The following is a 24,353-nucleotide window of genomic DNA, read 5'->3' as shown; positions in this document are numbered from 1 at the left end:
TGGGGTGAGATTGTGAGTGGAAAGGTGGGTGGGGGGAGATGGTCTGATGTGAGAAGCTGGGAGGTGATAGGTGAGATTGTGAGGGGAAAGGTGGGTGGGGGGAGGTGTTCTGATGTGAGAAGCTGGGAGGTGATAGGTGAGGTTGTGAGTGGAAAGGTGGGTGGGGGGAGATGGTCTGATGTGAGAAGCTGGGAGGTGATAGGTGAGATTGTGAGGGGAAAGGTGGGTGGGGGGAGATGTTCTGATGTGAGAAGCTGGGAGGTGATAGGTGAGATTGTGAGGGGAAAGGTGGGTGGGGAGGTGTTCTGATGTGAGAAGCTGGGAGGTGATAGGTGAGATTGTGAGGGGAAAGGTGCGTGGGGGAGGTGTTCTGATGTGAGAAGCTGGGAGGTGGGGTGAGATTGTGAGGGGAAAGGTGCGTGGGGGGAGGTGGTCTGATGTGAGAAGCTGGGAGGTGATAGGTGAGATTGTGAGGGGAAAGGTGGGTGGGGGGAGGTGTTCTGATGTGAGAAGCTGGGAGGTGATAGGTGAGATTGTGAGGGGAAAGGTGGGTGGGGGGAGATGTTCTGATGTGAGAAGCTGGGAGGTGATAGGTGAGATTGTGAGGGGAAAGGTGGGTGGGGAGGTGTTCTGATGTGAGAAGCTGGGAGGTGATAGGTGAGATTGTGAGGGGAAAGGTGGGTGGGGGGAGATGGTCTGATGTGAGAAGCTGGGAGGTGGGGTGAGATTGTGAGGGGAAAGGTGCGTGGGGGGAGGTGTTCTGATGTGAGAAGCTGGGAGGTGATAGGTGAGATTGTGAGGGGATAGGTGGGTGGGGGGAGGTGGTTTGATGTGAGAAGCTGGGAGGTGATAGGTGAGATTGTGAGGGGAAAGGTGGGTGGGGGGAGGTGTTCTGATGTGAGAAGCTGGGAGGTGATAGGTGAGATTGTGAGGGGAAAGGTGGGTGGGGGGAGATGGTCTGATGTGAGAAGCTGGGAGGTGATAGGTGAGATTGTGAGGGGAAAGGTGGGTGGGGGAGGTGTTCTGATGTGAGAAGCTGGGAGGTGATAGGTGAGATTGTGAGGGGAAAGGTGGGTGGGGGGAGGTGTTCTGATGTGAGAAGCTGGGAGGTGATAGGTGAGATTGTGAGGGGAAAGGTGGGTGGGGGGAGGTGGTCTGATGTGAGAAGCTGGGAGGTGATAGGTGAGATTGTGAGGGGAAAGGTGGGTGGGGAGGTGTTCTGATGTGAGAAGCTGGGAGGTGATAGGTGAGATTGTGAGGGGAAAGGTGGGTGGGGAGGTGTTCTGATGTGAGAAGCTGGGAGGTGATAGGTGAGATTGTGAGTGGAAAGGTGGGTGGGGGGAGATGGTCTGATGTGAGAAGCTGGGAGGTGGGGTGAGATTGTGAGGGGATAGGTGGGTGGGGGGAGATGGTCTGATGTGAGAAGCTGGGAGGTGATAGGTGAGATTGTGAGGGGAAAGGTGGGTGGGGGGAGGTGGTCTGATGTGAGAAGCTGGGAGGTGATAGGTGAGATTGTGAGGGGAAAGGTGGGTGGGGGGAGATGGTCTGATGTGAGAAGCTGGGAGGTGATAGGTGAGATTGTGAGGGGAAAGGTGGGTGGGGAGGTGTTCTGATGTGAGAAGCTGGGAGGTGATAGGTGAGATTGTGAGGGGAAAGGTGGGTGGGGAGGTGTTCTGATGTGAGAAGCTGGGAGGTGATAGGTGAGATTGTGAGGGGAAAGGTGCGTGGGGGGAGGTGTTCTGATGTGAGAAGCTGGGAGGTGGGGTGAGATTGTGAGGGGAAAGGTGGGTGGGGGGAGATGGTCTGATGTGAGAAGCTGGGAGGTGGGGTGAGATTGTGAGGGGAAAGGTGGGTGGGGGGAGGTGTTCTGATGTGAGAAGCTGGGAGGTGATAGGTGAGGTTGTGAGTGGAAAGGTGGGTGGGGGGAGATGGTCTGATGTGAGAAGCTGGGAGGTGATAGGTGAGATTGTGAGGGGAAAGGTGGGTGGGGGGGAGATGTTCTGATGTGAGAAGCTGGGAGGTGATAGGTGAGATTGTGAGGGGAAAGGTGGGTGGGGAGGTGTTCTGATGTGAGAAGCTGGGAGGTGATAGGTGAGATTGTGAGGGGAAAGGTGCGTGGGGGGAGGTGGTCTGATGTGAGAAGCTGGGAGGTGATAGGTGAGATTGTGAGGGGAAAGGTGGGTGGGGGGAGATGTTCTGATGTGAGAAGCTGGGAGGTGATAGGTGAGATTGTGAGGGGAAAGGTGGGTGGGGGGAGATGGTCTGATGTGAGAAGCTGGGAGGTGGGGTGAGATTGTGAGGGGATAGGTGGGTGGGGGGAGGTGTTCTGATGTGAGAAGCTGGGAGGTGATAGGTGAGATTGTGAGTGGAAAGGTGGGTGGGGGGAGGTGGTCTGATGTGAGAAGCTGGGAGGTGATAGGTGAGATTGTGAGGGGAAAGGTGGGTGGGGAGGTGTTCTGATGTGAGGTGAGATTGTGAGGGGAAAGGTGCGTGGGGGAGATGGTCTGATGTGAGAAGCTGGGAGGTGGGGTGAGATTGTGAGGGGAAAGGTGGGTGGGGGGAGATGGTCTGATGTGAGAAGCTGGGAGGTGGGGTGAGATTGTGAGGGGAAAGGTGGGTGGGGGGAGATGGTCTGATGTGAGAAGCTGGGAGGTGGGGTGAGATTGTGAGGGGAAAGGTGGGTGGGGGGAGATGGTCTGATGTGAGAAGCTGGGAGGTGGGGTGAGATTGTGAGGGGAAAGGTGGGTGGGGGGAGATGGTCTGATGTGAGAAGCTGGGAGGTGGGGTGAGATTGTGAGGGGAAAGGTGGGTGGGGGGAGATGGTCTGATGTGAGAAGCTGGGAGGTGGGGTGAGATTGTGAGGGGAAAGGTGGGTGGGGGGAGATGGTCTGATGTGAGAAGCTGGGAGGTGGGGTGAGATTGTGAGGGGAAAGGTGGGTGGGGGGAGGTGTTCTGATGTGAGAAGCTGGGAGGTGATAGGTGAGGTTGTGAGTGGAAAGGTGGGTGGGGGGAGATGGTCTGATGTGAGAAGCTGGGAGGTGATAGGTGAGATTGTGAGGGGAAAGGTGGGTGGGGGGGAGATGTTCTGATGTGAGAAGCTGGGAGGTGATAGGTGAGATTGTGAGGGGAAAGGTGGGTGGGGAGGTGTTCTGATGTGAGAAGCTGGGAGGTGATAGGTGAGATTGTGAGGGGAAAGGTGCGTGGGGGGAGGTGGTCTGATGTGAGAAGCTGGGAGGTGATAGGTGAGATTGTGAGGGGAAAGGTGGGTGGGGGGAGATGTTCTGATGTGAGAAGCTGGGAGGTGATAGGTGAGATTGTGAGGGGAAAGGTGGGTGGGGGGAGATGGTCTGATGTGAGAAGCTGGGAGGTGGGGTGAGATTGTGAGGGGATAGGTGGGTGGGGGGAGGTGTTCTGATGTGAGAAGCTGGGAGGTGATAGGTGAGATTGTGAGTGGAAAGGTGGGTGGGGGGAGGTTTTGATGTCGAGAAGCTGGGAGGTGATAGGTGAGATTGTGAGTGAAAGGTGGGTGGGGGGAGGTGGTCTGATGTAGAGAAGCCTGGGAGGTGATAGGTGAGATTGTGAGGGGAAAGGTGGGTGGGGAGGTGTTCTGAATGGTGTAGAGTGAGATTGTGAGGGGAACAGGCTTGCGGTGGGTGGAGATGGTCTGATGTGAGAAGCTGGGAGGTGGGGTGAGATTGTGAGTGGGGAAGGGTGGGGGTGGTGGGGGGAGATGGTCTGATGTGAGAAGCTGGGAGGTGGGGTGAGATTGTGAGGGGAAGGTGGGTGGGGGGAGATGGTATGATGTGAGAAGCTTGGGAGGTGGGGTGAGATTGTGATGGGAAAGGTGGGTGGGGGGAGATGGTCTGATGTGAGAAGCTGGGAGGTGGGGTGAGAGTGTGAGGGGAAAGGTGGGTGGGGGGAGATGGTCTGATGTGAGAACTGGGAGGTGGGGTGAGATTGTGAGGGGAAAGGTGGTGGGGGGGAGATGGTCTGATGTGAGAAGCTGGGAGGTGGATGTGAGATTGTGAGGGGAAAGGTGGGTGGGTGGGAGATGGTCTGAAGTGAGAAGCTGGGAGGTTGGGTGAGATTGTGAGGGGAAAGGTGGGTGGGGGGAGGTGGTCTGATGTGAGAAGTGGGAGGTGGGGTGAGATTGTGAGGGGAAAGGTGGGTGGGGGGAGATGGTCTTGATGTGAGAAGTGGGAGGTGGGGTGAGATTGTGAGGGGAAAGGTGGGTGGGGGAGATGGTCTGATGTTAGAAGCTGGAGGTGATAGGTGATTGTGAGGGAAGGTGGTGGGGAGGTGTCTGATGTGGAAGCTGGCAGGTGGGGGGATTTGTAGGGAAAGGTGGTGGAGGGGAGTTCTAGGTGTAGCTGAGTGAGAGGTGAATTGTGGGAAAGGTGGGTGGAAGGTGTCTGATGTGAGAACGTGGGAGGTGATAGGTGAGATTGTGAGGGGAAAGGTGGGTGGGGGGAGGTGTTCTGATGTGAGAAGCTGGGAGGTGATAGGTGAGATTGTGAGGGGAAAGGTGGGTGGGGGAGGAGTGGTCTGATGTGAGAAGCTGGGCAGGTGGGGTGAGATTGTGAGGGGAAAGGTGGGTGGGGGGAGGTGGTCTGATGTGAGAAGCTGGCAGGTGGGGTGAGATTGTGAGGGGAAGGTGGGTGGGGGGAAGTGGTCTGATGTGAGAAGCTGGGAGGTGAGGTGAGATTGTGAGGGGAAAGGTGGGTGGGGGGAGGTGTCTGATGTGAGAAGCTGGGAGGTGATAGGTGAGATTGTGAGGGGAAAGGTGGTGGGGGAGGTGGTCTGATGTGAGAAGCTGGGAGGTGATAGGTGAGATTGTGAGGGGAAAGGTGGGTGGGGGGGAGGTGGTCTGATGTGAGAAGCTGGGAGGTGATAGGTGAGATTGTGAGGGGAAAGGTGGGTGGGGGGAGGTGGTCTGATGTGAGAAGCTGGAGGTGTTAGGTGAGATTGTGAGGGGAAAGGTGGGTGGGGGGGAGGTGGTCTGATGTGAGGTAGCTGGGAGGTGATAGGTGAGATGTGAGGGAAAGTGTGCGTGGGGGGAGGTTTGGTCTGATGTGAGAAGCTGGGAGGTGTTAGGGTGAGGATTGTGAGGGGAAGTGGTGCGTGGGGGGGGAGGTGTGTTAGGGTGAGGTTGTGAGAAGCTGGGAGGGTGATAGGTGATTGGGTGGAGTGGTGAAGGGTTGGGAAGGGGTGTGGGGGGGAGATGGTCTGTGTGAGAAGCTGGAGGTGATAGGTGAGATTGTGAGGGGAAGGCAGGTGGGGGGATGGCTGGGTAGATGTTGAGGAGAGCTGGGAGGTGATAGTGAGATTGTGAGGGGAAAGGGTGGGTGGGGGAGGTGTTCTGATGTGAGAAGCTGGCAGGTGGGGTGAGATTGTGAGGGGAAAGGTGGGTGGGGGGAGGTGTTCTGATGTGAGAAGCTGGCAGGTGGGGTGAGATTGTGAGGGGAAAGGTGGGTGGGGGGAGGTGTTCTGATGTGAGAAGCTGGGAGGTGATAGGTGAGATTGTGAGGGGAAAGGTGGGTGGGGGGAGGTGTTCTGATGTGAGAAGCTGGCAGGTGGGGTGAAATGTGTGAGGGGAAGGTGGGTGGGGGGAGGTGTTCTGATGTGAAGCTGGGAGGTGATAGGTGAGGATTGTGAGGGGGAAGGTGGGTGGGGGAGGTGTTCTGATGTGAGAAGCTGGGAGGTGATAGGTGGAAGATGCAAAGGGGCTGAAGAATGAACTGGTATGAGAGCACAGTGCACCGTGGAATGCAGGGAAGGAGGTGAGGAACCAGATTTGTAGGCCATGAGAGCAGAGGAGGAGAAGAGGGGTGAGAGGACTACCGGAATGAGGGTAAATGGAATCTGGTGGGGGGAGGGGTGAGCAGAGGGAAATGGTTACTGGAAGTTGGAGAAATCGAAGTTCATCAGGTTGGAGACTACTGAAACAGAATATGAAGTATTGCTTCTCTGTCTGGCGTTCGGCCTCATCGTGGCAGTAGAGGAGGCTGTGGATGGGCAAGTCGGTTTGGGAACGGGAGGTGGCGTTGAAATGGGTGGTCACAGGAGATCCTGTCTATGTTGGAGCTCTTGTTTGTCGCTCCGATTCCAGTACCTGCAGTCCCTTGTGTCTCCATCTCACCCTCATTGTACCGAGCGAAGTGGGCTCGCAGTTGGTAGAGTGCTGCTCAATGGCTGCAGAGACCCAAGTTCAGTCCTGACCTCCAATGCTATCCGTGTAGAGTTCGTATGTTCTCCCTGTGACTGCATGGGTTTCCTCCCACCTCCCAAAGAGTGCAGGTTAAACAGCGGCTGTAAATTACCCCAAGTGTGTGTGGGTGAGGGGGTCAAATCTGGCAGGAGCTGATGGGAGCCTTTCAGAATCTGGTCTGACCAATGTTTTGTTCGGCTGCAACAGGACGTCCAAGTCTATAAGATGAGCTTTATTTGTCACATGTACATCAATAATACAGTGAAATGCATTGTTTGCATCAACAACCAACACCGTCCAAGGATGTGCTGGGGGCAGCCCACAGTGTGCCAGCTTCATATGTTCACAGCTGCTATCGCTAACCTTTACCGTATATCTATGGGTGGGTGTTGGCATGTGGCCAAGTGGTTCAGGCGTTCGTCTGGTGATCTGAAGGTCGCTAGTTTGAGCCTTGGCTGAGGCTGCGTGCGTGTCCTTGAGCAAGGCACTTAACCACACATTGCTCTGCGACGACACCAGTGCCAAGCTGCATGGGTCCTAATGCCCTTCCTTGGACTACATTGGTGGCGTGGAGAGGGGAGATTTGCAGCTTGGGCAACTGCCGGTCTTCCATACAACCCTGCCCAGGCCTGCACCCTGGAACTTTCCAAGGTGCAAATCCATGTCCATCGAGACTAACAGACACCCACACGCTACACATCTATGGGTGGAAGAGGAGTGTAGTGGCTAGCGTCGCGCTTTACAGTGCCAGCGATGGGAGTTCAATACCCCGGCCCGCTGTTGGTAAGGAGTTTGCACATTTTCTCCGCATGGGTTTCCTCTGGGTGCTCTGGTTTCCACTCACGTTCCAAAGGTGTACAGGTTAGTAAGCATGGCAACGCTTGTGGGCTGCCCCCAGCACATCCTTGGACCGTCTTGGTTGTTGAAGCAAACAACACATTTCACTGTATGTTTTGATGTAGAGAACATTACAAAAGTCTTCGGCACATATATATTGCAAGAGTGCACAGTGCAGTGTATTGGTTAAAATAAGAAGGTGACTGGGAAACTGAAATAAGAGTACTTCACTTGGTATTATCTCAGTCGTATTAAATGTCATTTGGTAACTGGAAATGTACAATACTGTACAAAGGTCTTCAGCATTATAACTATATACATGACGCTAGGACTTTTGCTCAAGATGGTACATATGACAAATGAAGTTGATCTTTACCTTTGTCGTTGGAATGCGGTTGGAAACTGGGGCACCCTAGAGGAAACCATCTCGTTCACTGCATCAAAATCAAGTTTATTATCGCAGACATACGTCTTGAAATTTGTTGTTTTGGAGCAGCAGCTCAGCACAAGGCGTTTTAAAAAGAAAAGTTGCTACAGTGAGAAAGATAATACTGCAAAAGTGGGGTTAGTATAGATAGGTGAGTGGAGAGAAGGGCCTGTTTCCGTTGACTGTATGACAACACAGCCACGTATCAGTGGTTGGGAGGGCACAGAGAACAGTGCCACTCTGCAGGGGAGCAGCAGAGGAGAATGTTTCTCCGCAGTGAGTTGGGTGATCTGGCTGCAGGAGCCCTCAACAGGTTAATGATTTGATGGATCTTAGAGGTGAATTGCGTTTATGTGGTGCCCTTAGCTTGAGGCATTTTGGGAAGTGCCGTGGAGCTATGTTCAATTATAGGTGCTGTTGGAGACCCTGTAGTCAGCAAGTGCAGCAGAAACCATTTGGTTTTTGGGTAGAAGTTGCCTGGCTTCCTGTGGTGGTAAGTCGTTTGTGGAGTTACAGCACAGGCCTTCAGCTCTCCAAGTTCATAGCACCCATCAAGTATCTGATATTACACCACATTCCAGTGGACTGAACACCAGTTTTCCAACTACTGCTCTCTCCCCTGTTCCTTTTCTTTCTCGCCTTCATCTACGCAGATCCTCCGGCACCCATCCCAGCCCCCTCCATCCTATTCCCCTTCCACTCCTCCTCCAGTTCCCATCTGCCCTCCCCACACCCCGTATCTGGTTTCCACGACCTCCACCTCCCCAGTCTCCTCTCCTCCATCTGCCTATCACTTCACTCCTCATTGTCTGGATCCACCCATCACCTGAGCAACACACACACACACACACACACACACACACACTCTCTCTCTCTCTCTCTCTCTCCCTCTCCCTCTCCCTTCCCTCTCCCTCTCCCTCTCCCTCTCCCCTCTCCTCCCCTCTCCCTCTCCCTCTCCCTCTCCCTCTCCCTCTCCCTCTCCCTCTCTCTCTTCCCCCCCTCTCTCTCTCTCTCTCTCTTTCCCCCCCTCTCTCTCCCTCTCTCTCTTTCCTCTCTCTCTCTCTCCTTCCCCCTCTTCCCCCTTTTACCCAGTGGGAAGATGTTGAATACTAGAGGGCACAGCTTTAAGGTAAAAGAAGGAAAGTTTAAAGGGGATGTGCGGGGCAAATTTTTTTATTCTCAGAATGGTGGGTAGTGGTGGAAGTAGATACAATACTAGAACACGGTGCACAGAATAGACGTAGGGATTGGATCGATCACATGCAGGCAGAAGAGAGTATCATGTACAGCGCAGGTTTTGTGGGTCGAAAGGCCTGTTCCTGTGCTGTTCTGTGTCCTTTAGACTTGGAGCAGCATGGGCAGCCCTGAACTGTGGCAGAGGGAAAAGAGCAGGGGTTGTGACTAACCTGAGAGCTCCTCGGAGATCCAGCACCAGCATAATGGGCCAAATGGCAGGCTCCCGTGTTGGAATCCCCTCCATCCAGTAGGTGTGTATGTGAGTGTTACGACTTACAAAATGTCTAAAGCTGTGAGAAAATGATTCTTTTAATAAACAAGCATTATATTATTGAAATAAATTGGAGCATTCAGAACAGCTTAGGAATGGTACAAAGACTTAGTTAAATGTGACTTGGACGAAGTGAACTGGATGCCGTCCAATTCAGCATAGCTATAAGCAGCAGGCGCCAAGCACACAGCCTTGTTCCCTGCCTGTTTCCAGGGTCATGGCTATGAGAGTGAAACGACTGCTAGTGGTCCTCTGAAGCTACCTTACAGGTTCTATATAAATGCAAATACTCTAATTAGCAAACAAGCCAAGGCTTTAGAACCCAATTTGAATCTAATGTCTATTTGTTCGTGCGTTATGTGCCATGTTGTATGCCATGGGTGATCATGGTCTTTCCATGATCATAATTGCTCTTGGCAAATTTTTCTACAGAAGTGGTTTGCAATTGCCTCCTTCTGGGCAGTGTCTTTGCAAGACGGGTGGCCCCAGTCATTACCAATACTCTTCGGAGATTGTCTGCCTGCCGTCAGTGATTGCACCAGCAGGACTTGTGATGTACTCCAGCTGCTCATACGACTGTCCACCACCATCTCCCATGGCTTCACGTGGCCCTGATCTGGGGTGGTCGGTGTGTGGGGGCCAAGCAAGTGCTATACCTTGCCCAAGGGTGACTGCAGGCTAGTGGAGGGAAGGAGCGCCTTACACCTCCTTTGGTAGAGATGCATCTTCACCCCACCACCCATTAGTATCAGTAATGGATTAATACTGTAAAACATTCCCGGTAACTTTACTCACTGATTCTGTGAAATACTTCGAACATATTGTGATGCTTATCATAGATAGGTACACGTTTGCCACCAGTGTCCTTGCTGTTGATAACTGGTTTATTATTCTCACAGGTACTGAGGAACAGTGAAACATTTCTATGTGACATCTGGACAGATAATATAGTTGGGTATGGAATGGAGGTAGTACCAAAGGTACTAGCAGAGTGCAGATTATAGCATTACAGTTGGAGATGAAGTGTAGTGCAGCTAGGCGATAAGGTTTATTAAGGTAGATTGCAAGATCAAGTGTTCATCTTTATCGTTATAGAGGTCAAGTTCAAGAATTTATTAACAGCGTGATAGAAGCTGCCCTTGAGTCTGGTGGCACATGCTCTCAGATTTCTATATCTTCTGTTCAATGGAAGAGAAGAAGAGAGAGAGAGTCACTGGCATGGGCAGGGTCTTTGATTATGTGGGCTGGTTTGTGCGATGGACTGGGCTGAGCTCACAATTCTCGGCAATTTCCTGAGGTCACAGACAGCAGTTGCCACACCAAGCGATGGTGCCTCTGGATAGGAGGCTTTCTGTGGTGAACCTGTAAAAATTGGTGAAGGTTATTGGGGACATGCCAAATTTCCTTGGCCTTCTGAGGAAGTAGGGGTACTTCCTTGGCCATAGCGTCTACATGGTTTTGCCAGGACAATTTGTTGATGATGTTTACACCTAGGAATCTGGAGCCCTAAACCTTTGTATTGATATTGATGGGTTTGTACTCTGCCTCGCTTCCTGAAGTCAATGACCAGCTTTCTTTCTGTCATCAAGGTAAAGGCTGTTGTCTTGATACGATGCCATTAGGCTCTCTGTCTCCCTTCTGTACTCTGTCCTGACATTGTTTGAGATCTGGACTACTTTGGTGGTACCATCTGTGAACTTGTAGCTGGAATTGGAGTGGAATTGCTTTACTTCCACGCAGAGATCAAGGGTGAAGTTTTAATTGTTAACCAGGTGTTGACATAATTTGCAATGCAGGCACTTATTAACCATCCTTAATTGCCACTGAACAGAGTGGTTTAATGGATTATATAGTTGTGGGTCAGGAATCACATACAAACTGGATATAAACAGTGTAGGGAAGTGTATGGTCTGGTCTTGCTCTTTTGGCAGAAGGAATACAGGCATAGACCATTTTCTAAAAGGGAGTAAATTCAGAAATCAGAAGTGCAAATGGAATCCAGAATCCTACTGCAGGATTCCCTGGGGCTCCCATTAAGATAGTAGTGCATTTGGACTTACCAACCTCTCCGGGGCCAAGATGTCGTCTTTTTTCACAATCGTGAGACAATGTTGGACATTAAGGACTTCAAGAACTGCAGGTCTGCCTCATCAGTGAGCTGCTCGTTGACAGAGGAGCCTGACTTGGTACGGACCATGCTACTGCCTGCCACAGAAAGACATCGGGGTTGGTGCAGTCTGACAGTGGGCGATTGTCTTGGGTGTTTCTCTTGTGATCGCAATATCCTTTTGGATGTTGGTAACGTAAAATAACGCAAGTCCATTTCCCTTGTTTATTGGTGAGACAGATGGCAGGGGAGCTGTGTGGCCTTGGTTATAGGGAGGACTTGGCCTCAAGCTACAGGCAGCAGTCCAGGAGAGGAGATGCCACCGGTGGTGTAGCGAGACTCCACACTGTGTTGGGCCTGGCCCCTCCCATAAGTGCTGCGTTTGTGTTCGCTCAGAGGAAACTCTGGATTGCATGCGCGCCTACGTTCATTTGCGGCCTGCTGACAGCCACTGTTCTTATTGATAAAACCCAAGCACCATGTCAGTCAGTGTCTTAGGGTACTGTGTATATGCATATGCCTAATTTTCATTTAGCAATACATGAATGCCCATAAATACAGCCAAACCACACAGCGTTCGCCCAGGGGCAAGGTGCAAAACACAGTACCAACAGTCACACTTGGAACTGTGGAGGCTCATATAAGACAGCAGTAAATGTACAGTCCCACAAAAAAATAATATATATAAGTGTGTGTATGGTTGAATAAAAATTAGGCTTGAACTTGAACTAAAGCTTAACTTGCACTTTGAGTCAGTGGTAAGAAAGGCAAATGCAATGTTAGCATTCATTCCAAGAGGACTAGAATATAAAAGCGAGGATGTAATGCTGAGGATTTATAAGGCCTGGGCCCAACCACGTTTGGAGTGCAGTGAGCAGTTTCTGGCCCCGCATCTAAAAAAAAAAGGATGTGCTGACATTGGAGAGGATCCAGAAGATATTCATGACAATGAAAAGGTTAAAGTACAAGGATTGTTTGATGGCTCTGGGTCTGAACTCACAGGAGTTTAGAAGAGTGAGGGGGAAATCTCATTGAAACCTGCAGAATATTGTAAGACCTGATAGTGAATGTGAAAAGGATGTTTCCAATCATGGGAGAGCCTAGGACCAGAGGGCACAGTTTCAGAATAGAATGATGTCACTTTAGAACAGAGATGAAGAGGAATTTCTTCATTCAGAGTGTGGTGAATCTAAGGAATTCAGTGCCACAGATGGTTGTGGAGGCCAAGTCATTGGATATATTGAAAGTGGAAGTTGATAGGTTCTTGATTAGTAGGGGTGTCAAAGGTTATGGAGAGAAGGAAGGAGAATGGGGTTGAGAGGGATAATAAATTAGCCAAGATCTAACGACAGAGCAGACACAATAAGGCAAATGACCTGACTCTGCTCCTATGTTTTATGGTCTTATGGATAAAGACAGTAGATTCCTTTCTTGATGATTATCAGTGAACCAGAAGGGTTTTCATGCCAATCCAGTAATTCTGTGTTCACCAGTTCCGATACCAGCTGCTGTGATGCGATTTGAACTTGCATCTGGATCAGAAGTCCGTGTGATTAGGTAATGGAGAAGTAGCAACTCAATGTGAAAGTGACTGACTGCTGAGCCTGCCTTCATTGAGCTTAGATGCAGGGAATTGTCTCCTTGTATCTAAAGTTGATAGCCCAGCCTAGATGGAGCTTGGATAACAGTGGGACTTCACTCCCTCAGCTGTAACGGGGATGTCCCGGTCTTCAGCCGTGTCCTTCGAAGAGCTGATTGTAAAAACTCGCTGGTTGGGACTCCATCTTCAGCAATATAATAAGGAGTGTTAACATCAGCTTGAGAAAATAGCACCTCATCTTCTGACTTGGCACGTCACAGCCTCCCAGAACGAATGGGTCTATTTTCGTCACGTGCAGTGAAAAGCTTTTGTTTGTGTGCCATCCAGACAAATCGATCTGTCCATAAGACCATCAAGGTCGTATAAAATGAAAAGCAATGACAGGATGCAGTTACAGAGGACCGTGCAATGCAGGTACACGATAGTTTGCGTGCTGAGGTGGGGGGGGGGGGGCGTTAATGTTTTACTTTGAACAGGTTAACGGGTTCGATGATTTATTTTGTTTCGTGGCTGTCTGTGGGGAAGACAAATCTCAGGGTTGTATAGTTCATACATACTCGATGTATTTTGAATCCAATAAGATGCAAGGTAGATCGAGAGATTGAGTTAATTTTGAATGTACAAATTCAACGTTATCAATAATTCCAGCCTTGTAGCTCATGTTTCCAACATTTTGTTCTCATTTCCTAGTATTCCAGATTTCATTCATCTCCTGGTTTGTTGTTTAACCCACTTTAACCCTTCCTCAGCCAGCACCACTGCTACTCAATCATTTACCTCCTCCAAGTCTCCGTGCTGTCAGAATCAGAATCTTATTTATTATCACTGTCGTGTGTTCTGAAATTTGTTGTTTGGCAGCAAAATTACTAAGTTGTATTTTTTTAAAAAAGTGTAAAAGATGAATAATAAGGGTAGTATTCGTGGACCGTTCAGAAATCTGATGGCAGAAGGGAAGAAGCTGTTCCTGAAGTGTGCCCTCACCCTGTCCTGAAGAAGGGTCTTGACTAGAAACATCGACTGTTCGGTCATTTGCATCAAAGCTGCCCGGCCGTGCTGAGTCTGCCAGCATTTTGTTTGTGTTACTTGGGATTTCCAGCATTTCTTGTGTTTATGGTTTTTTCGCTCTCCCTGTTTGTCTGTACTTCGAAGCCAAAACTTGTTCAGATTTATCGAACATAGAACAGTACAACACTGTTCTGGCCCACTTATTCTGAACTGACCAATTACATTTTTAAAAATCCACTCCACAATCAATATAACTCTTTCATCCTGCACCGCCCATAATGCTCCATTTTTCTTACATCCATGTTCCTATATCAGAATCTTAAAAATTTCCCTACTGTATCAGCCACTACCGCCACCCACTCTGTACAAATCTTCCTCTGACACCTCTCTGTGGATGCTGCCTGACCTGCTGAGTAATTTCCCTCCTGTATCAACCACTACCCGCCACCCACTCTGTACAAATCTTCCTCTGACACCTCTCTGTGGATGCTGCCTGACCTGCTGAGTAATTTCCCTACTGTATCAGCCACTACCGCCACCCACTCTGTACAAATCTTCCTCTGACACCTCTCTGTGGATGCTGCCTGACCTGCTGAGTAATTTCCCTGCTGTATCAACCACTACCCGCCACCCACTCTGTACAAATCTTCCTCTGACACCTCTCTGTGGATGCTGCCTGACCTGCTGAGTAATTTCCCTACTGTATCAGCCACTACCGCCACCCACTCTGTACAAATCTTCCTCTGACACCTCTCTGTGGATGCTGCCTGACCTGCTGAGTAATTTCCCTACTGTATCAGCCACTACTGCCACCCACTCTGTACAAATCTTCCTCTGACACCTCCTGTAAACACCTGAACAAAGGTCATTGACCTCAAGCTGTTCTCTCTGTGGATGCTGCCTGACCTGCTGAGTAATTTTGTTTTCAGTTTTCCAACATTGGTAGTATTTTACTTTAGAGTTACTGGAAATGCTACACACTGCAATGACTGGATATGTCACAGCCACAGCCTTTGAACCTTGTCCCATTTGTCATGAGGGATTTTTCTTTGATGAACTATAAAACACACCAGCGATCCAGGTTCAATTCCAGTAAGGAGCTTGTCCATTCTTCCCGTGTGGTTCCTCTGCGTGCTCCCGTTTCTGCCTTCTGCATTCCAAAGACATGCGGCTTAGTAGGTTAATTGGTCACATGAGCGACCTGGGCCCATTGCATCGCAGTGACCTGTCACCGTGCTGTATTTCCAAACAGTAGTATTTTGTATGTGAGGGAGCTGGGGAGGTTTTGCAGAGGTGTGGCTTCTCTTGGGGAGGGAACACAATTCCGATTGGTACTGTGCTGGAAGGTATGTGGGGAAGGTAGAGCTGGGTCGAGGGACAGAGCCAAAATGGGTTTGTGTTGAAGTGTGCTCCTCTATATTTGCATTATACAGAGGGAGTGTTGCAGGAACAAGCCCCACCATTCACTAGATGTTTGCTTCACAGGCAGATTTAAACCCGTAATTTATGTGTAGAATAGAATAAAAGGTTCCTTATGTCTGGGCACTGATCAAAAGGAAGACTTAAAAATTTCTTTTCTAGTTGTGTGCCTCAGACAGAGAAATAATTGGATGAAGTCTATTAGCTGCTGTTGAGCTGGGATAGATGGTGACAATTTGTGCACAGTAAGCTCCCACAAACCAGTGTGATTATGATTGGACAGTGACTTTACTGACCTAAGCTGCAGTATAAATCTTACACGGGGTTAACTCCCTTCCCAGTATAGTTGTGGAATTTTTGTGTTGAATTCGAGCCTTGGACATTTTTACTGGGAACTGGCCAATATTCAACAGACACAGGATAAAGTACATGATCTCAATGTCATTTGAGGGATCTTCCTGTGCACGGTCTGGCAGCCACGTTTCCTGCGTTGTGACAGTAGCCACACCATAAGAGGCTCATCAGCTGCAGAGCACCTTGAGTCAATCTGGAACTGTAAGTACGGGTTGGAGACTATCTTGTCAGCCAGAATTTCAGTCGGACGGAAGTCTCCCAGTTAGAGCTGCCGCGGACCTGCGGGAACACATTGGCTTTCCAGACCACTCCTCTGTCCCGCATTCAACCCGACTACATGGGCAGTGCCCGAGTCTCTGTGGCTGAAAGAAGATAGCCCCAGCACTCTGTCAGTAAATCTACCATTCCTCAAGACTTCCACAGCCACAGGAGCTTGGAGGTGCCGTGGCTCGATCTTGTGACAGGACCTGGAGATGGGTGCTGGTGGTGAGAAGGTGGTCCTTCATAGCCGTTAGTCTGGACCAAGCCAATGCTCATCTGATCAACAAAGAGGGACTCTGTGGTTAGGGTGGTGATCTCTGACCTCCCTATTGACACAGAGGCCTGTGCTAGCTCGCTGGGAGAGGGTGGGTAAGGTATTGAGTCAATGGTCTGACCCCCTTCCGTGATGCACAGCAGGTGAACAGGTCGTTCTCCTTTAGATTTTGTTCCCTTCCCCCTCTGGAGGCTGTCTGAATCAGAATTAGAGTTAATATTGCTGGCAGTTGTTGTAAAAATTGTTCTGTTGCAGCAGCAGTACATTGCAATGCAGAATAAAATAACTATAAAGTACAATAAGTGATATATATTAAAAAAAGAAAATTGAAGCAATGAGTGCAAAAAGAGAGGGAAAATACTGAGGTAGCGTTCATGGGTTCATTTTCCACTTGGAAATCTGATGGTAGAGGGGAAGAAGCTGTTCCTGAAATGTTGAGTGTGTGTCTTCAGGCTCCTGTGCCTCCTCCTTGATGTTAGCAATTAGAAGAGGGTATGTCCTGGGTGATGGGGGTCCTTAATGATGGATGCTGCCTTTTTGAGGCATCACCCTTTGAAAGTGTCTGGGATGAGAGGTGACCTGATAGAGGTGTATAAGATGATGAGAGGCATTGATCGTGTGGATAGTCAGAGGCTTTTTTCCAGGGCTGAAATGGTTGCCACAAGAGGGTTTAAGGTGCTGGTGAGTAGGTACAGAGATGTCAGGGGTTAAGTTTTTTTACTCAGAGTGATGAGTGCGTGGAATGGGCTGCCAGCAACAGTGGTGGAGGCAGATATGATAGGGTCTTTTAAGACACTTGGATATGTACATGGAGCTTAGAAAAATAGAGGGCTATAGGTAAGCCTAGCAATTTCTAAGGTAGGGACATGTTTGGCACAACTTTGTGGGCTGAAGGGCCTATATTGTGCTGTAGATTTTCTATGTTTCTATGATACTGGGAAGGCTAGTGCCCATGATGTAAATGGCAGAGTTTACAACTTACAAAATAGAAAAGGACTTTACCTGGTCCCGGTATTACAGTTATGGGAGTGATTAAACACCTTAATCACTATTCTTGGCTTTTCTGGATTGGCAGCTGTGTTTCGTGTTGTGCAGAAAAGCCTGTATACCCAGTGGCTTCTTTCCTCTTCCTTCCCAGTCCCAAAGAAGGATCAGCTGTTCATTCCTCTCCATGCACACTGCCCGACCTGCTGAGTTCCTCCAGCATTTTGCGTGTGTTACTCTATCCATTCTTATCAGACTCTTGGTCTGACCTCTTGTACAATAAGATGGACTCAACTTTACAACCTGCCTTGCATCTTATTGTCTGTCTGCACTGCACTTTCTCCATAGCTGTAACACTTTACTCTGCACCATTATTGTTTTACCTTGTTCTACCTCAATGCACTGTGTAACGATTTGATCTGTATGAGGAGTACGCAAGACATGCTTTTCATTGTATCTTGGTACATGTGACAAAGTAAACCAATCCCAATAATGAAGTAGCTATAGAAACTCACATCTTTTGTATTTGCTACTGGGGGTGTACTCCCCTTCACATCGTAGACATTTGGCCAAACTCTGACCCACATCTGCTGATGTTCTTCACAATGGCACTATTCTGTTCCTGCCCGTGGGGAAACATTTTTATCAAGGTTAAGACTAGTACAGGTGGTGTTGTAGAAGAAGGTTATCAAGTCGTACAGCGGGATTTTGATCAGTTGGGTAAGTGGGCTGAGGAATGGCAAATGGAGTTTAATACCAGGATAGGATGTTGACAGTGAACCGCAGAGCCCTGTACAGTGTTGTAGAACAGAGGCCACTAGCAGTGCAAACGAGTGCTTCCCCTGGAAGTGGTGTCGCAGGTGGAATGATAAATTTGGTATTTGGCACGTTGGTTGGTTTTCATTGGTCAGGCCACTAAGTATAGGAGTTGGGACTGACTGCGTTGAACTTTCTCTGTAGCACCTTGTTCTGCATTCTTTTGTTGTTCTCCCTTGCACTGCCTCAAAGTATTGTTGTATTGAAATGGTCTGTATGGATGACATGCAAAACTGGTTTTTCACCATGCCTTGGTGCACGTGACAATGATAAGCCAATTTACCAATTTGATGTTGCAGTTGGATAGGATGGTGCTGAGGCTGCATTAACAGGAGTATTGTGTAGTTTTCTTCACCCTGATGCTGTTAAGCTGGAAAGAGTGCAGGAAAAATTTGTGAGAACATTACCAGGACTTGAGGGCCCAAGTTATAGGGAGAGATTGGGCAGGCTAAGACTTTATTCCTTGGAGCATAGGAGTCTGAAATATGATCTTAAGAGGGGGAAGGGACAGAACAAACACGATATTGCAGAGAGGTGGGAGAGGGCTGACATGTTGCCAAAAAGCCAGAATCCATCACTGAGGGCCCTCACCATCCGGAACATGAAATTTTCTCATTACTACTATCAAGGAGGAGGTACAGAAGCCTGAAGACCCAAACTTAACATTCTGGGTACAGCTTCTTCCCCTCCACCATCAGATTTCAGAATGGTTCATGATCCTTACCTTGCTAATCCTCTTTTCCACTGTTATTAACTTTTGTAACTTACAGTAATTTGTAATGCTTGCACTGTACTGCTGCCACAAAATGACAAAGTTCACAACTTGTGTCAGTGACAGTTAACCTGATTCTGAATGTGTGGAAATTGTTCCTTTGACAATTATCTCAAATCTTCCCAACACACTTGGTGGTTGCTTGAAGGACAAGTATGGTTGTCACGTAGGGAACATGGCCATTGATCTGTGCACAGCTGTGCTGCGGTGTGATTATAACAAGATGATTTTTATTTGTTTTATGGTATAGATTGTGGGTTTAATGTTGGGCAGGGCATGTACAGTAAGCACAAGCAGTACATGGTAACTAACACTCGTTGGCAGGGAATGATAATCTGATTTTTCATTGCCTGCTTTTGAAGGAAGATTATAAAGAGAAGAGATTCTGCAGATGCTGGAAATTCAGAGAAAGACACAAAGGAAGATTTCCTGTTCCCCCTTCAAGTTCCGCTTTACAAATGGCTGCATGTGTTAAATCGGCCTTTCTGTTAATCATTTCCCCCATGAGGTTCTCTGTAACCAGTACCACGTCACAAGAACCAATGCGAAACAAAGAAAATCGCCAGTTCAGTTCAGCTCATCCTGGATGGTCTGACGAGATTATGGTGTTGAATCCTTTGTCAGCCCATTGACTATTCTTTTATTCCTTCAGGTATCAGGAGAACTACTGCTAAATAAACAGAACAGAAAAAGCATTGAGCTGTTAGGCAAACGAGATAAAAAATTTGGGAGTTGTCACACGGACATCCTTCAGCAGTTCTTAAAGGCACATCTTCATTTTGGGAATTGTAGTTGGAATCCCTTTGCAGTTCCGGAGAGGCTGCAGATGCTGGGTGTTGTTCTAATCGGAGGAGAGAAGGGTAAGGGAAGATTTATCAGTGGTGTTCAAGCTGTTAAGGGATTTTGCTGGATCGAGGAGGAAGAGTATTTCCTCTGGCAGGAGGTTCAGTGGTCAGAGGTTCAGTGGTCAGAGGACACTGGCTGAAGGAGGTCGCTGAGAGAACTAGAAGGGCCTTGTGTAAGAAGGCGGCATCACTAAGGACCCTCACCGTCCGGGACATATCCTATTCTCATTATTACCAATTGGGAAGGAGTGCAGGAGCCTAAAGACCCACACTCAATATTTTAGGAACAGCTTCTTCCCCAACACCATCAGATTTCTGAATGGTTCATGAACCCAACCTTGCTATTGCTCATTTCCATTATTTATTTATTTATCTATCTATCTATTTTGATTGTAACTTGAAGTCGTTTTTATGTCTTGCACTGTTCTGCTGCCACAAAACAACATGTTTCATGACATATGTCGGTAATAATAAACTCTGATTCCGATTCTCTGTGGGTACTTGGTAGTTGGTGGACACTTTGTGTCTGAAGGACCTGTTTTAATGCTGTATGACTCTGGAACTTCACAGAGAAGGCCCAAGGGCAAAAATCGAGCAGTAAAGGGAAACTGCACACATGTGGCAGACAAAGGAACAGGAGGTACTGACTGGGGTTAGGAGAAGGCCCTGGAGGGGCAGAAACTGGCACAACGCTGAAGGCCTAAATGGCTTGCGTCGGTCTGTGCTGTTGAATACTATAGTGAAACGTTTTGTGTCCACCACTGTCGTAACCATTTGTGTCTGCCTGCTATGTAGGTGAGTTCCACAGGTCAACAGCAAGATGCTTGGCGTCTATACACTCTTTCAGCTTCCATTTATTCCTGGGGTTGCTGCTTCAAGCCCTTACTCATTGCCCCTGGCAGTCGGTGTGGTGAAAGTGCTCCTTTTAAAAGGCCTAGATACAGTGAGCATGGAGAGGAAGTTTCCAATAGTGTGAGAGGCTAGGATCAGACAGCACAGCCTCCGAATAGAAGGACGTCCTGTTAGAACAGAAGTAATGAGGAATTTCTTTAGCCAGAGGGTGATAAACTGTGGAATTCATTGCAACAGATGGTTGTAGATGCCAAATCATTGGATGTAGTTAAAGCGGAAGTTGATAGGTTCTTGATTAGAAAGTGAGTCAAACGTTACAGGGAGAAAGCAGGAGAATGGGGTTGAGAGTCAAAATAAATCTGCTATGATGCAATGATGGAGAAGACATGATGGGCTGAATAGCCTTAAAATGCTCATGTGACTTATGTTTTGTGTCTTCCCTCACAGTAGTGTGGGCACTGGAACTGGAAGCATGGCGGACATGGAACTGACCCACCAACCGCATCAGAGCCCCGGTGCCCGTCTGGGACAGCAGACCACTGGCATCAGCACCTTGGAACCAGGGCAGAAACCACCCAACTCTCCCTCTGGTAAACTCGTCCCCATCAAGGTTCAGATGCTGGATGACACCCAGGAGGTGCACGAAGTTCCGGTAAGGGTAAATACTCAAGCCCTCCCCTTAGGGAGTGGGACTCGTGTCCCTGTCCCTCCTCTTCATTGCCAAGTTGTGCCGAGTTTTTCTTGATGCGTTGCTATGTCCTGCTGCATTGCGGAGCAGCCTGAAGCTGCCCCTTGTTGCTGGCTGCTTTCCGCGGGTCTTTGTGTGCTGTCTGTCTTGGAAGAAGTGAGCGGTTGTGTGCGTTTCAGCTTGTCAACGAGACATATAAGCAGTGTTATCTGTGTTGCATCCCCAAGAAGGCTTCTTGGAGTAGGGAGGTGAAGATGTGGATGCTAATTGGACCACAAGAAGTAGAACAGTGGAGCACCAGCCCCAGCCCCCCCAGCAGCTGTCCTATGGTTCATGTTTCAGTCTTGTGGAACCATTTTGATTTACTCTTGTGTCTTTTGGTATTGGAGATACTGATCTCTTGCTGTGGTTAGTTGCAATCAATAATTGTCTTTTTTTTTCCCCCCCTCAGTGAGATTATCCATTGTTAGGCTGTAGGAGAACACATGTTCCTGGTTGCCCGTGAGGAGGTGGCTTGGAAGCTGTCCTCTTGAACCTTTGCAGTCCTTCTGGTGAAGGTGTGGTGGAGTAGGATTTCCATGAGACTTTCCAGCAAAGAGGGGGGAATGTTGATGTATTCCCTAGCCAGCATGGTGTGCAACTGGGAGGGGAGCCTGCAGTACTGTTGTCGTCCCTAGTGACAGAGGCTGTGGGTTTGGTCTGGACTAACTCAGAAATCCTTGCAATATTCTGCAGTGCACCTCTCCTCTTGGACTTCTGTACCCAAAGGTACTGGAGGCTCAGCAGCTGAGTGTATTCAAAACGGAGCTTGGAAGACTTTTGGTTATTCAGGGAATCTAGGAATATTTTGCATAAAAGTGGTGCTTATTGAGTGATGGAGCAAGGACATGGGCCAGTATCCTGCTACTTTAGTTTTACCAGAAGTGTTAGAAAATAAATAAGGTTTTTAAATGGCAGATAGACAGAGAGCAGCAGGGCAGGCTTGTGACAAAGCGCAGGTTAGAAGAGAATGAAATGGTGGGTTTTGATGGTTAGTAGTAGATAGCAGATCTGGGGAAGACATAAATATGAGGAGATAAGTAAGGTGTGACGTTACCAGAAGAGGTGATAGGATGGAGAACATGCTGGGACTGAGAATCACAAACTGGATTGAGTGCTCATCTGAAATTGGTGAATCTGATGATGAATCCAGTTCTCTACTTTCACTTCACAAAGATATCTAAGCAAGCACTTGAATCACTAAAGACCAAGTGCTGGTAAAGGGGGTTAATGTAGATAGCAGCTTCATGAACATATTGGACGTGGTCTGTGAGGGGCCATTCTCTGTGAGCATCTTGAAGAAGGGGCCATAGTTATTGGTGTTGGTTTATTAATGTCACATCTACAGAGGTACAGTGAAAAGCTGTTGGTACAGATCTATTCATTACAACAGGGCATTGGTGTAGAATAAGGTAAAACAATAACAATAAAGTGCAACAGCAATACAGAAAGTGCATTGCTGGTAGACAAGGTGCAAGGCCATAACGAGGCAGGTTGTGAGTGGGAATCTATCTTGTTGTATTGGGGAACCATTCAATAGTCTTTTAACTGTGGGCTAGAAGTTGTCGTTGAGCACTTTCAGGCCTTTGTATCTTTCTCCCAGTAGGAGAGGGGGGGGGAGAGAGAATGTCTGGAGTAGGCGGGGTCTTTGATTATGCCACAAGAGGTGTAGACAGAGTCCGTGGAGGGGAAGCTGGTTTCTGTAATTAAGTGATCATTTAAAAGTAAAGTACACAGGAAGTACTCGCAGAGGGAGGTAAGTGTCTGGAATTCTCTACCTTTTTCAAGGGTTATGAAGTTATGTATTTAAAGAAGTAGATAGAATGTAGAACTGCTTAAACTCGTGACTAATGACTAAATAAACGAATCCCTACTGCCTGCACGTTATAAATATCCTCCATTCTCTACTCATATATGTACCTATCTGAAAGCCTCATTAACACCTCTGTTGTATCTGGCTATATCTCCACCTACCTACCACTCACTGTGTGGGGAAAAACTTCCCCATTCATCTCCTTTGAACTTGCCCCTTCTCGCGTTCAGTGCATGCCTTCTAGTGTTAAGTGTTTTGATTCTGTGAAAAACATGGCCTTTAGAAGGCAAACACGAGGAAATCTGCAGATGCTGGAAATTCAAGCATCACACACAAAATGCTGGTGGAACGCAGCAGGCCAGGCAGCATCTATAGGGAGAAGCACTGTCGACGTTTCGGGCCGGGACCCTTCGTCTGTCCTGATGAAGGGAAAACAAAACTGAATGTAGCATAAGGTGCTACAGTTACAGAGGACGTGCAGTGCAGGTAGACAATAAGGTGCAAAGGCCACGATGAGGTAGACTGTGAGGTCTAAAGTCCATCAATCCGTTCGATATTTGGGTGAGGGGGCATCTGTGGAGCGTGAAGCATCACTAATGATTGAGGGGTCAATGACGACCCATCACAGCAGTGGAGAGTGACTGGTTTCCCAGCTTGGACCTCCTGCTGTAGGCCCTTAAGCAAACCCTTAAACATGCTCCTTAACCTATCACACCACTCTACTCCCACCCTGAGTATCCTCTCCTCTCACCCCCATCAGCAGAAGATGCAAAAGTCTGAAAGCTCGTAGAAACAGGTTCAAGGACCCTGCTGTCATAAGAAAAAGGAATGGTTCCCCAGTACAATAAGTTGGACTTCTGACCTCTAAACCTTGCAACTTCTGTCTGCCTGTACTGCACTTCCTCTGTAACAGTACTTTATTCTGCATTCTGTTATTGTTTTAATTTTTACTACCTCAAAGTATTGTAATGAATTGATCTGCGGTACAAGATTTTCACTGTATCTTGGTAAATTTCAAAGTAAATTTATTATCAAAGTACTATAAATATGCGGTATGTTAACATATGCAACTTTGAGATTCATTTTCTTGTAGGCATTTACATGGGGGGAACAAAGAAATACAACGATAGAATTTTACTATTATTTACAATAGAAAAACTCTATATGGGCAAAGTACACGTGATGATAATAACCCAACTTATACCGAAAAGCACAACTCCTCCAACAGCTGGTTTAGAAACAGAATTTAAAGATCTTTCATCTTGCAACCTGGGACTAATTGAAATCCCAGTAGTGATAAACCAGTGCAATGTAGCCCGCAGCCCTTGGCTAGACACAAGCTATTTATTACGTCTGGAATGTGTGGCAGAGAAGTGGGTGGTTGGGAAAACCTGTTCGGTAAGGTGGATACCTGCATTCTACAATGGTTGGAGATAGGCTGCTGTTGGGAACACTGTGGAAAACCAGGAAGCTAGAAACTGTGGGGGAGAAGTTACTTGTTTGGATAAATGAGGCTCGGGAGATGTGTTTATGGAGTTATTTCTC

At 48.3% G+C, this 24,353-nt stretch overlaps 1 protein-coding gene across 5 annotated transcripts in view; it reads left to right on the top strand.

Annotated features, from left to right (window-relative positions):
- The window catches only part of farp1 (FERM, RhoGEF (ARHGEF) and pleckstrin domain protein 1 (chondrocyte-derived)), a 247,713-nt gene that overhangs the window by 17,005 nt on the left and 206,355 nt on the right, over positions 1-24,353 (top strand). For 4 of the 5 annotated variants that reach the window (XM_073028410.1, XM_073028373.1, XM_073028402.1 and 1 more), the window contains exon 2: positions 20,716-20,920. In XM_073028410.1, coding sequence (XP_072884511.1) covers positions 20,741-20,920 — 180 coding nt within the window. In that variant the 5' untranslated portion in view covers positions 20,716-20,740. The remainder of the gene's footprint in view (positions 1-20,715; positions 20,921-24,353) is intronic. The other variant, XM_073028391.1, reaches the window with a different exon arrangement.

The sequence above is a fragment of the Hemitrygon akajei genome, chromosome 2 (genome assembly GCF_048418815.1).
Source record: "Hemitrygon akajei chromosome 2, sHemAka1.3, whole genome shotgun sequence".
NCBI lineage: Eukaryota > Metazoa > Chordata > Chondrichthyes > Myliobatiformes > Dasyatidae > Hemitrygon > Hemitrygon akajei.
Note: the sequence above shows the minus strand (reverse complement) of the source record. Positions and strands in the feature narration are given on the sequence as shown.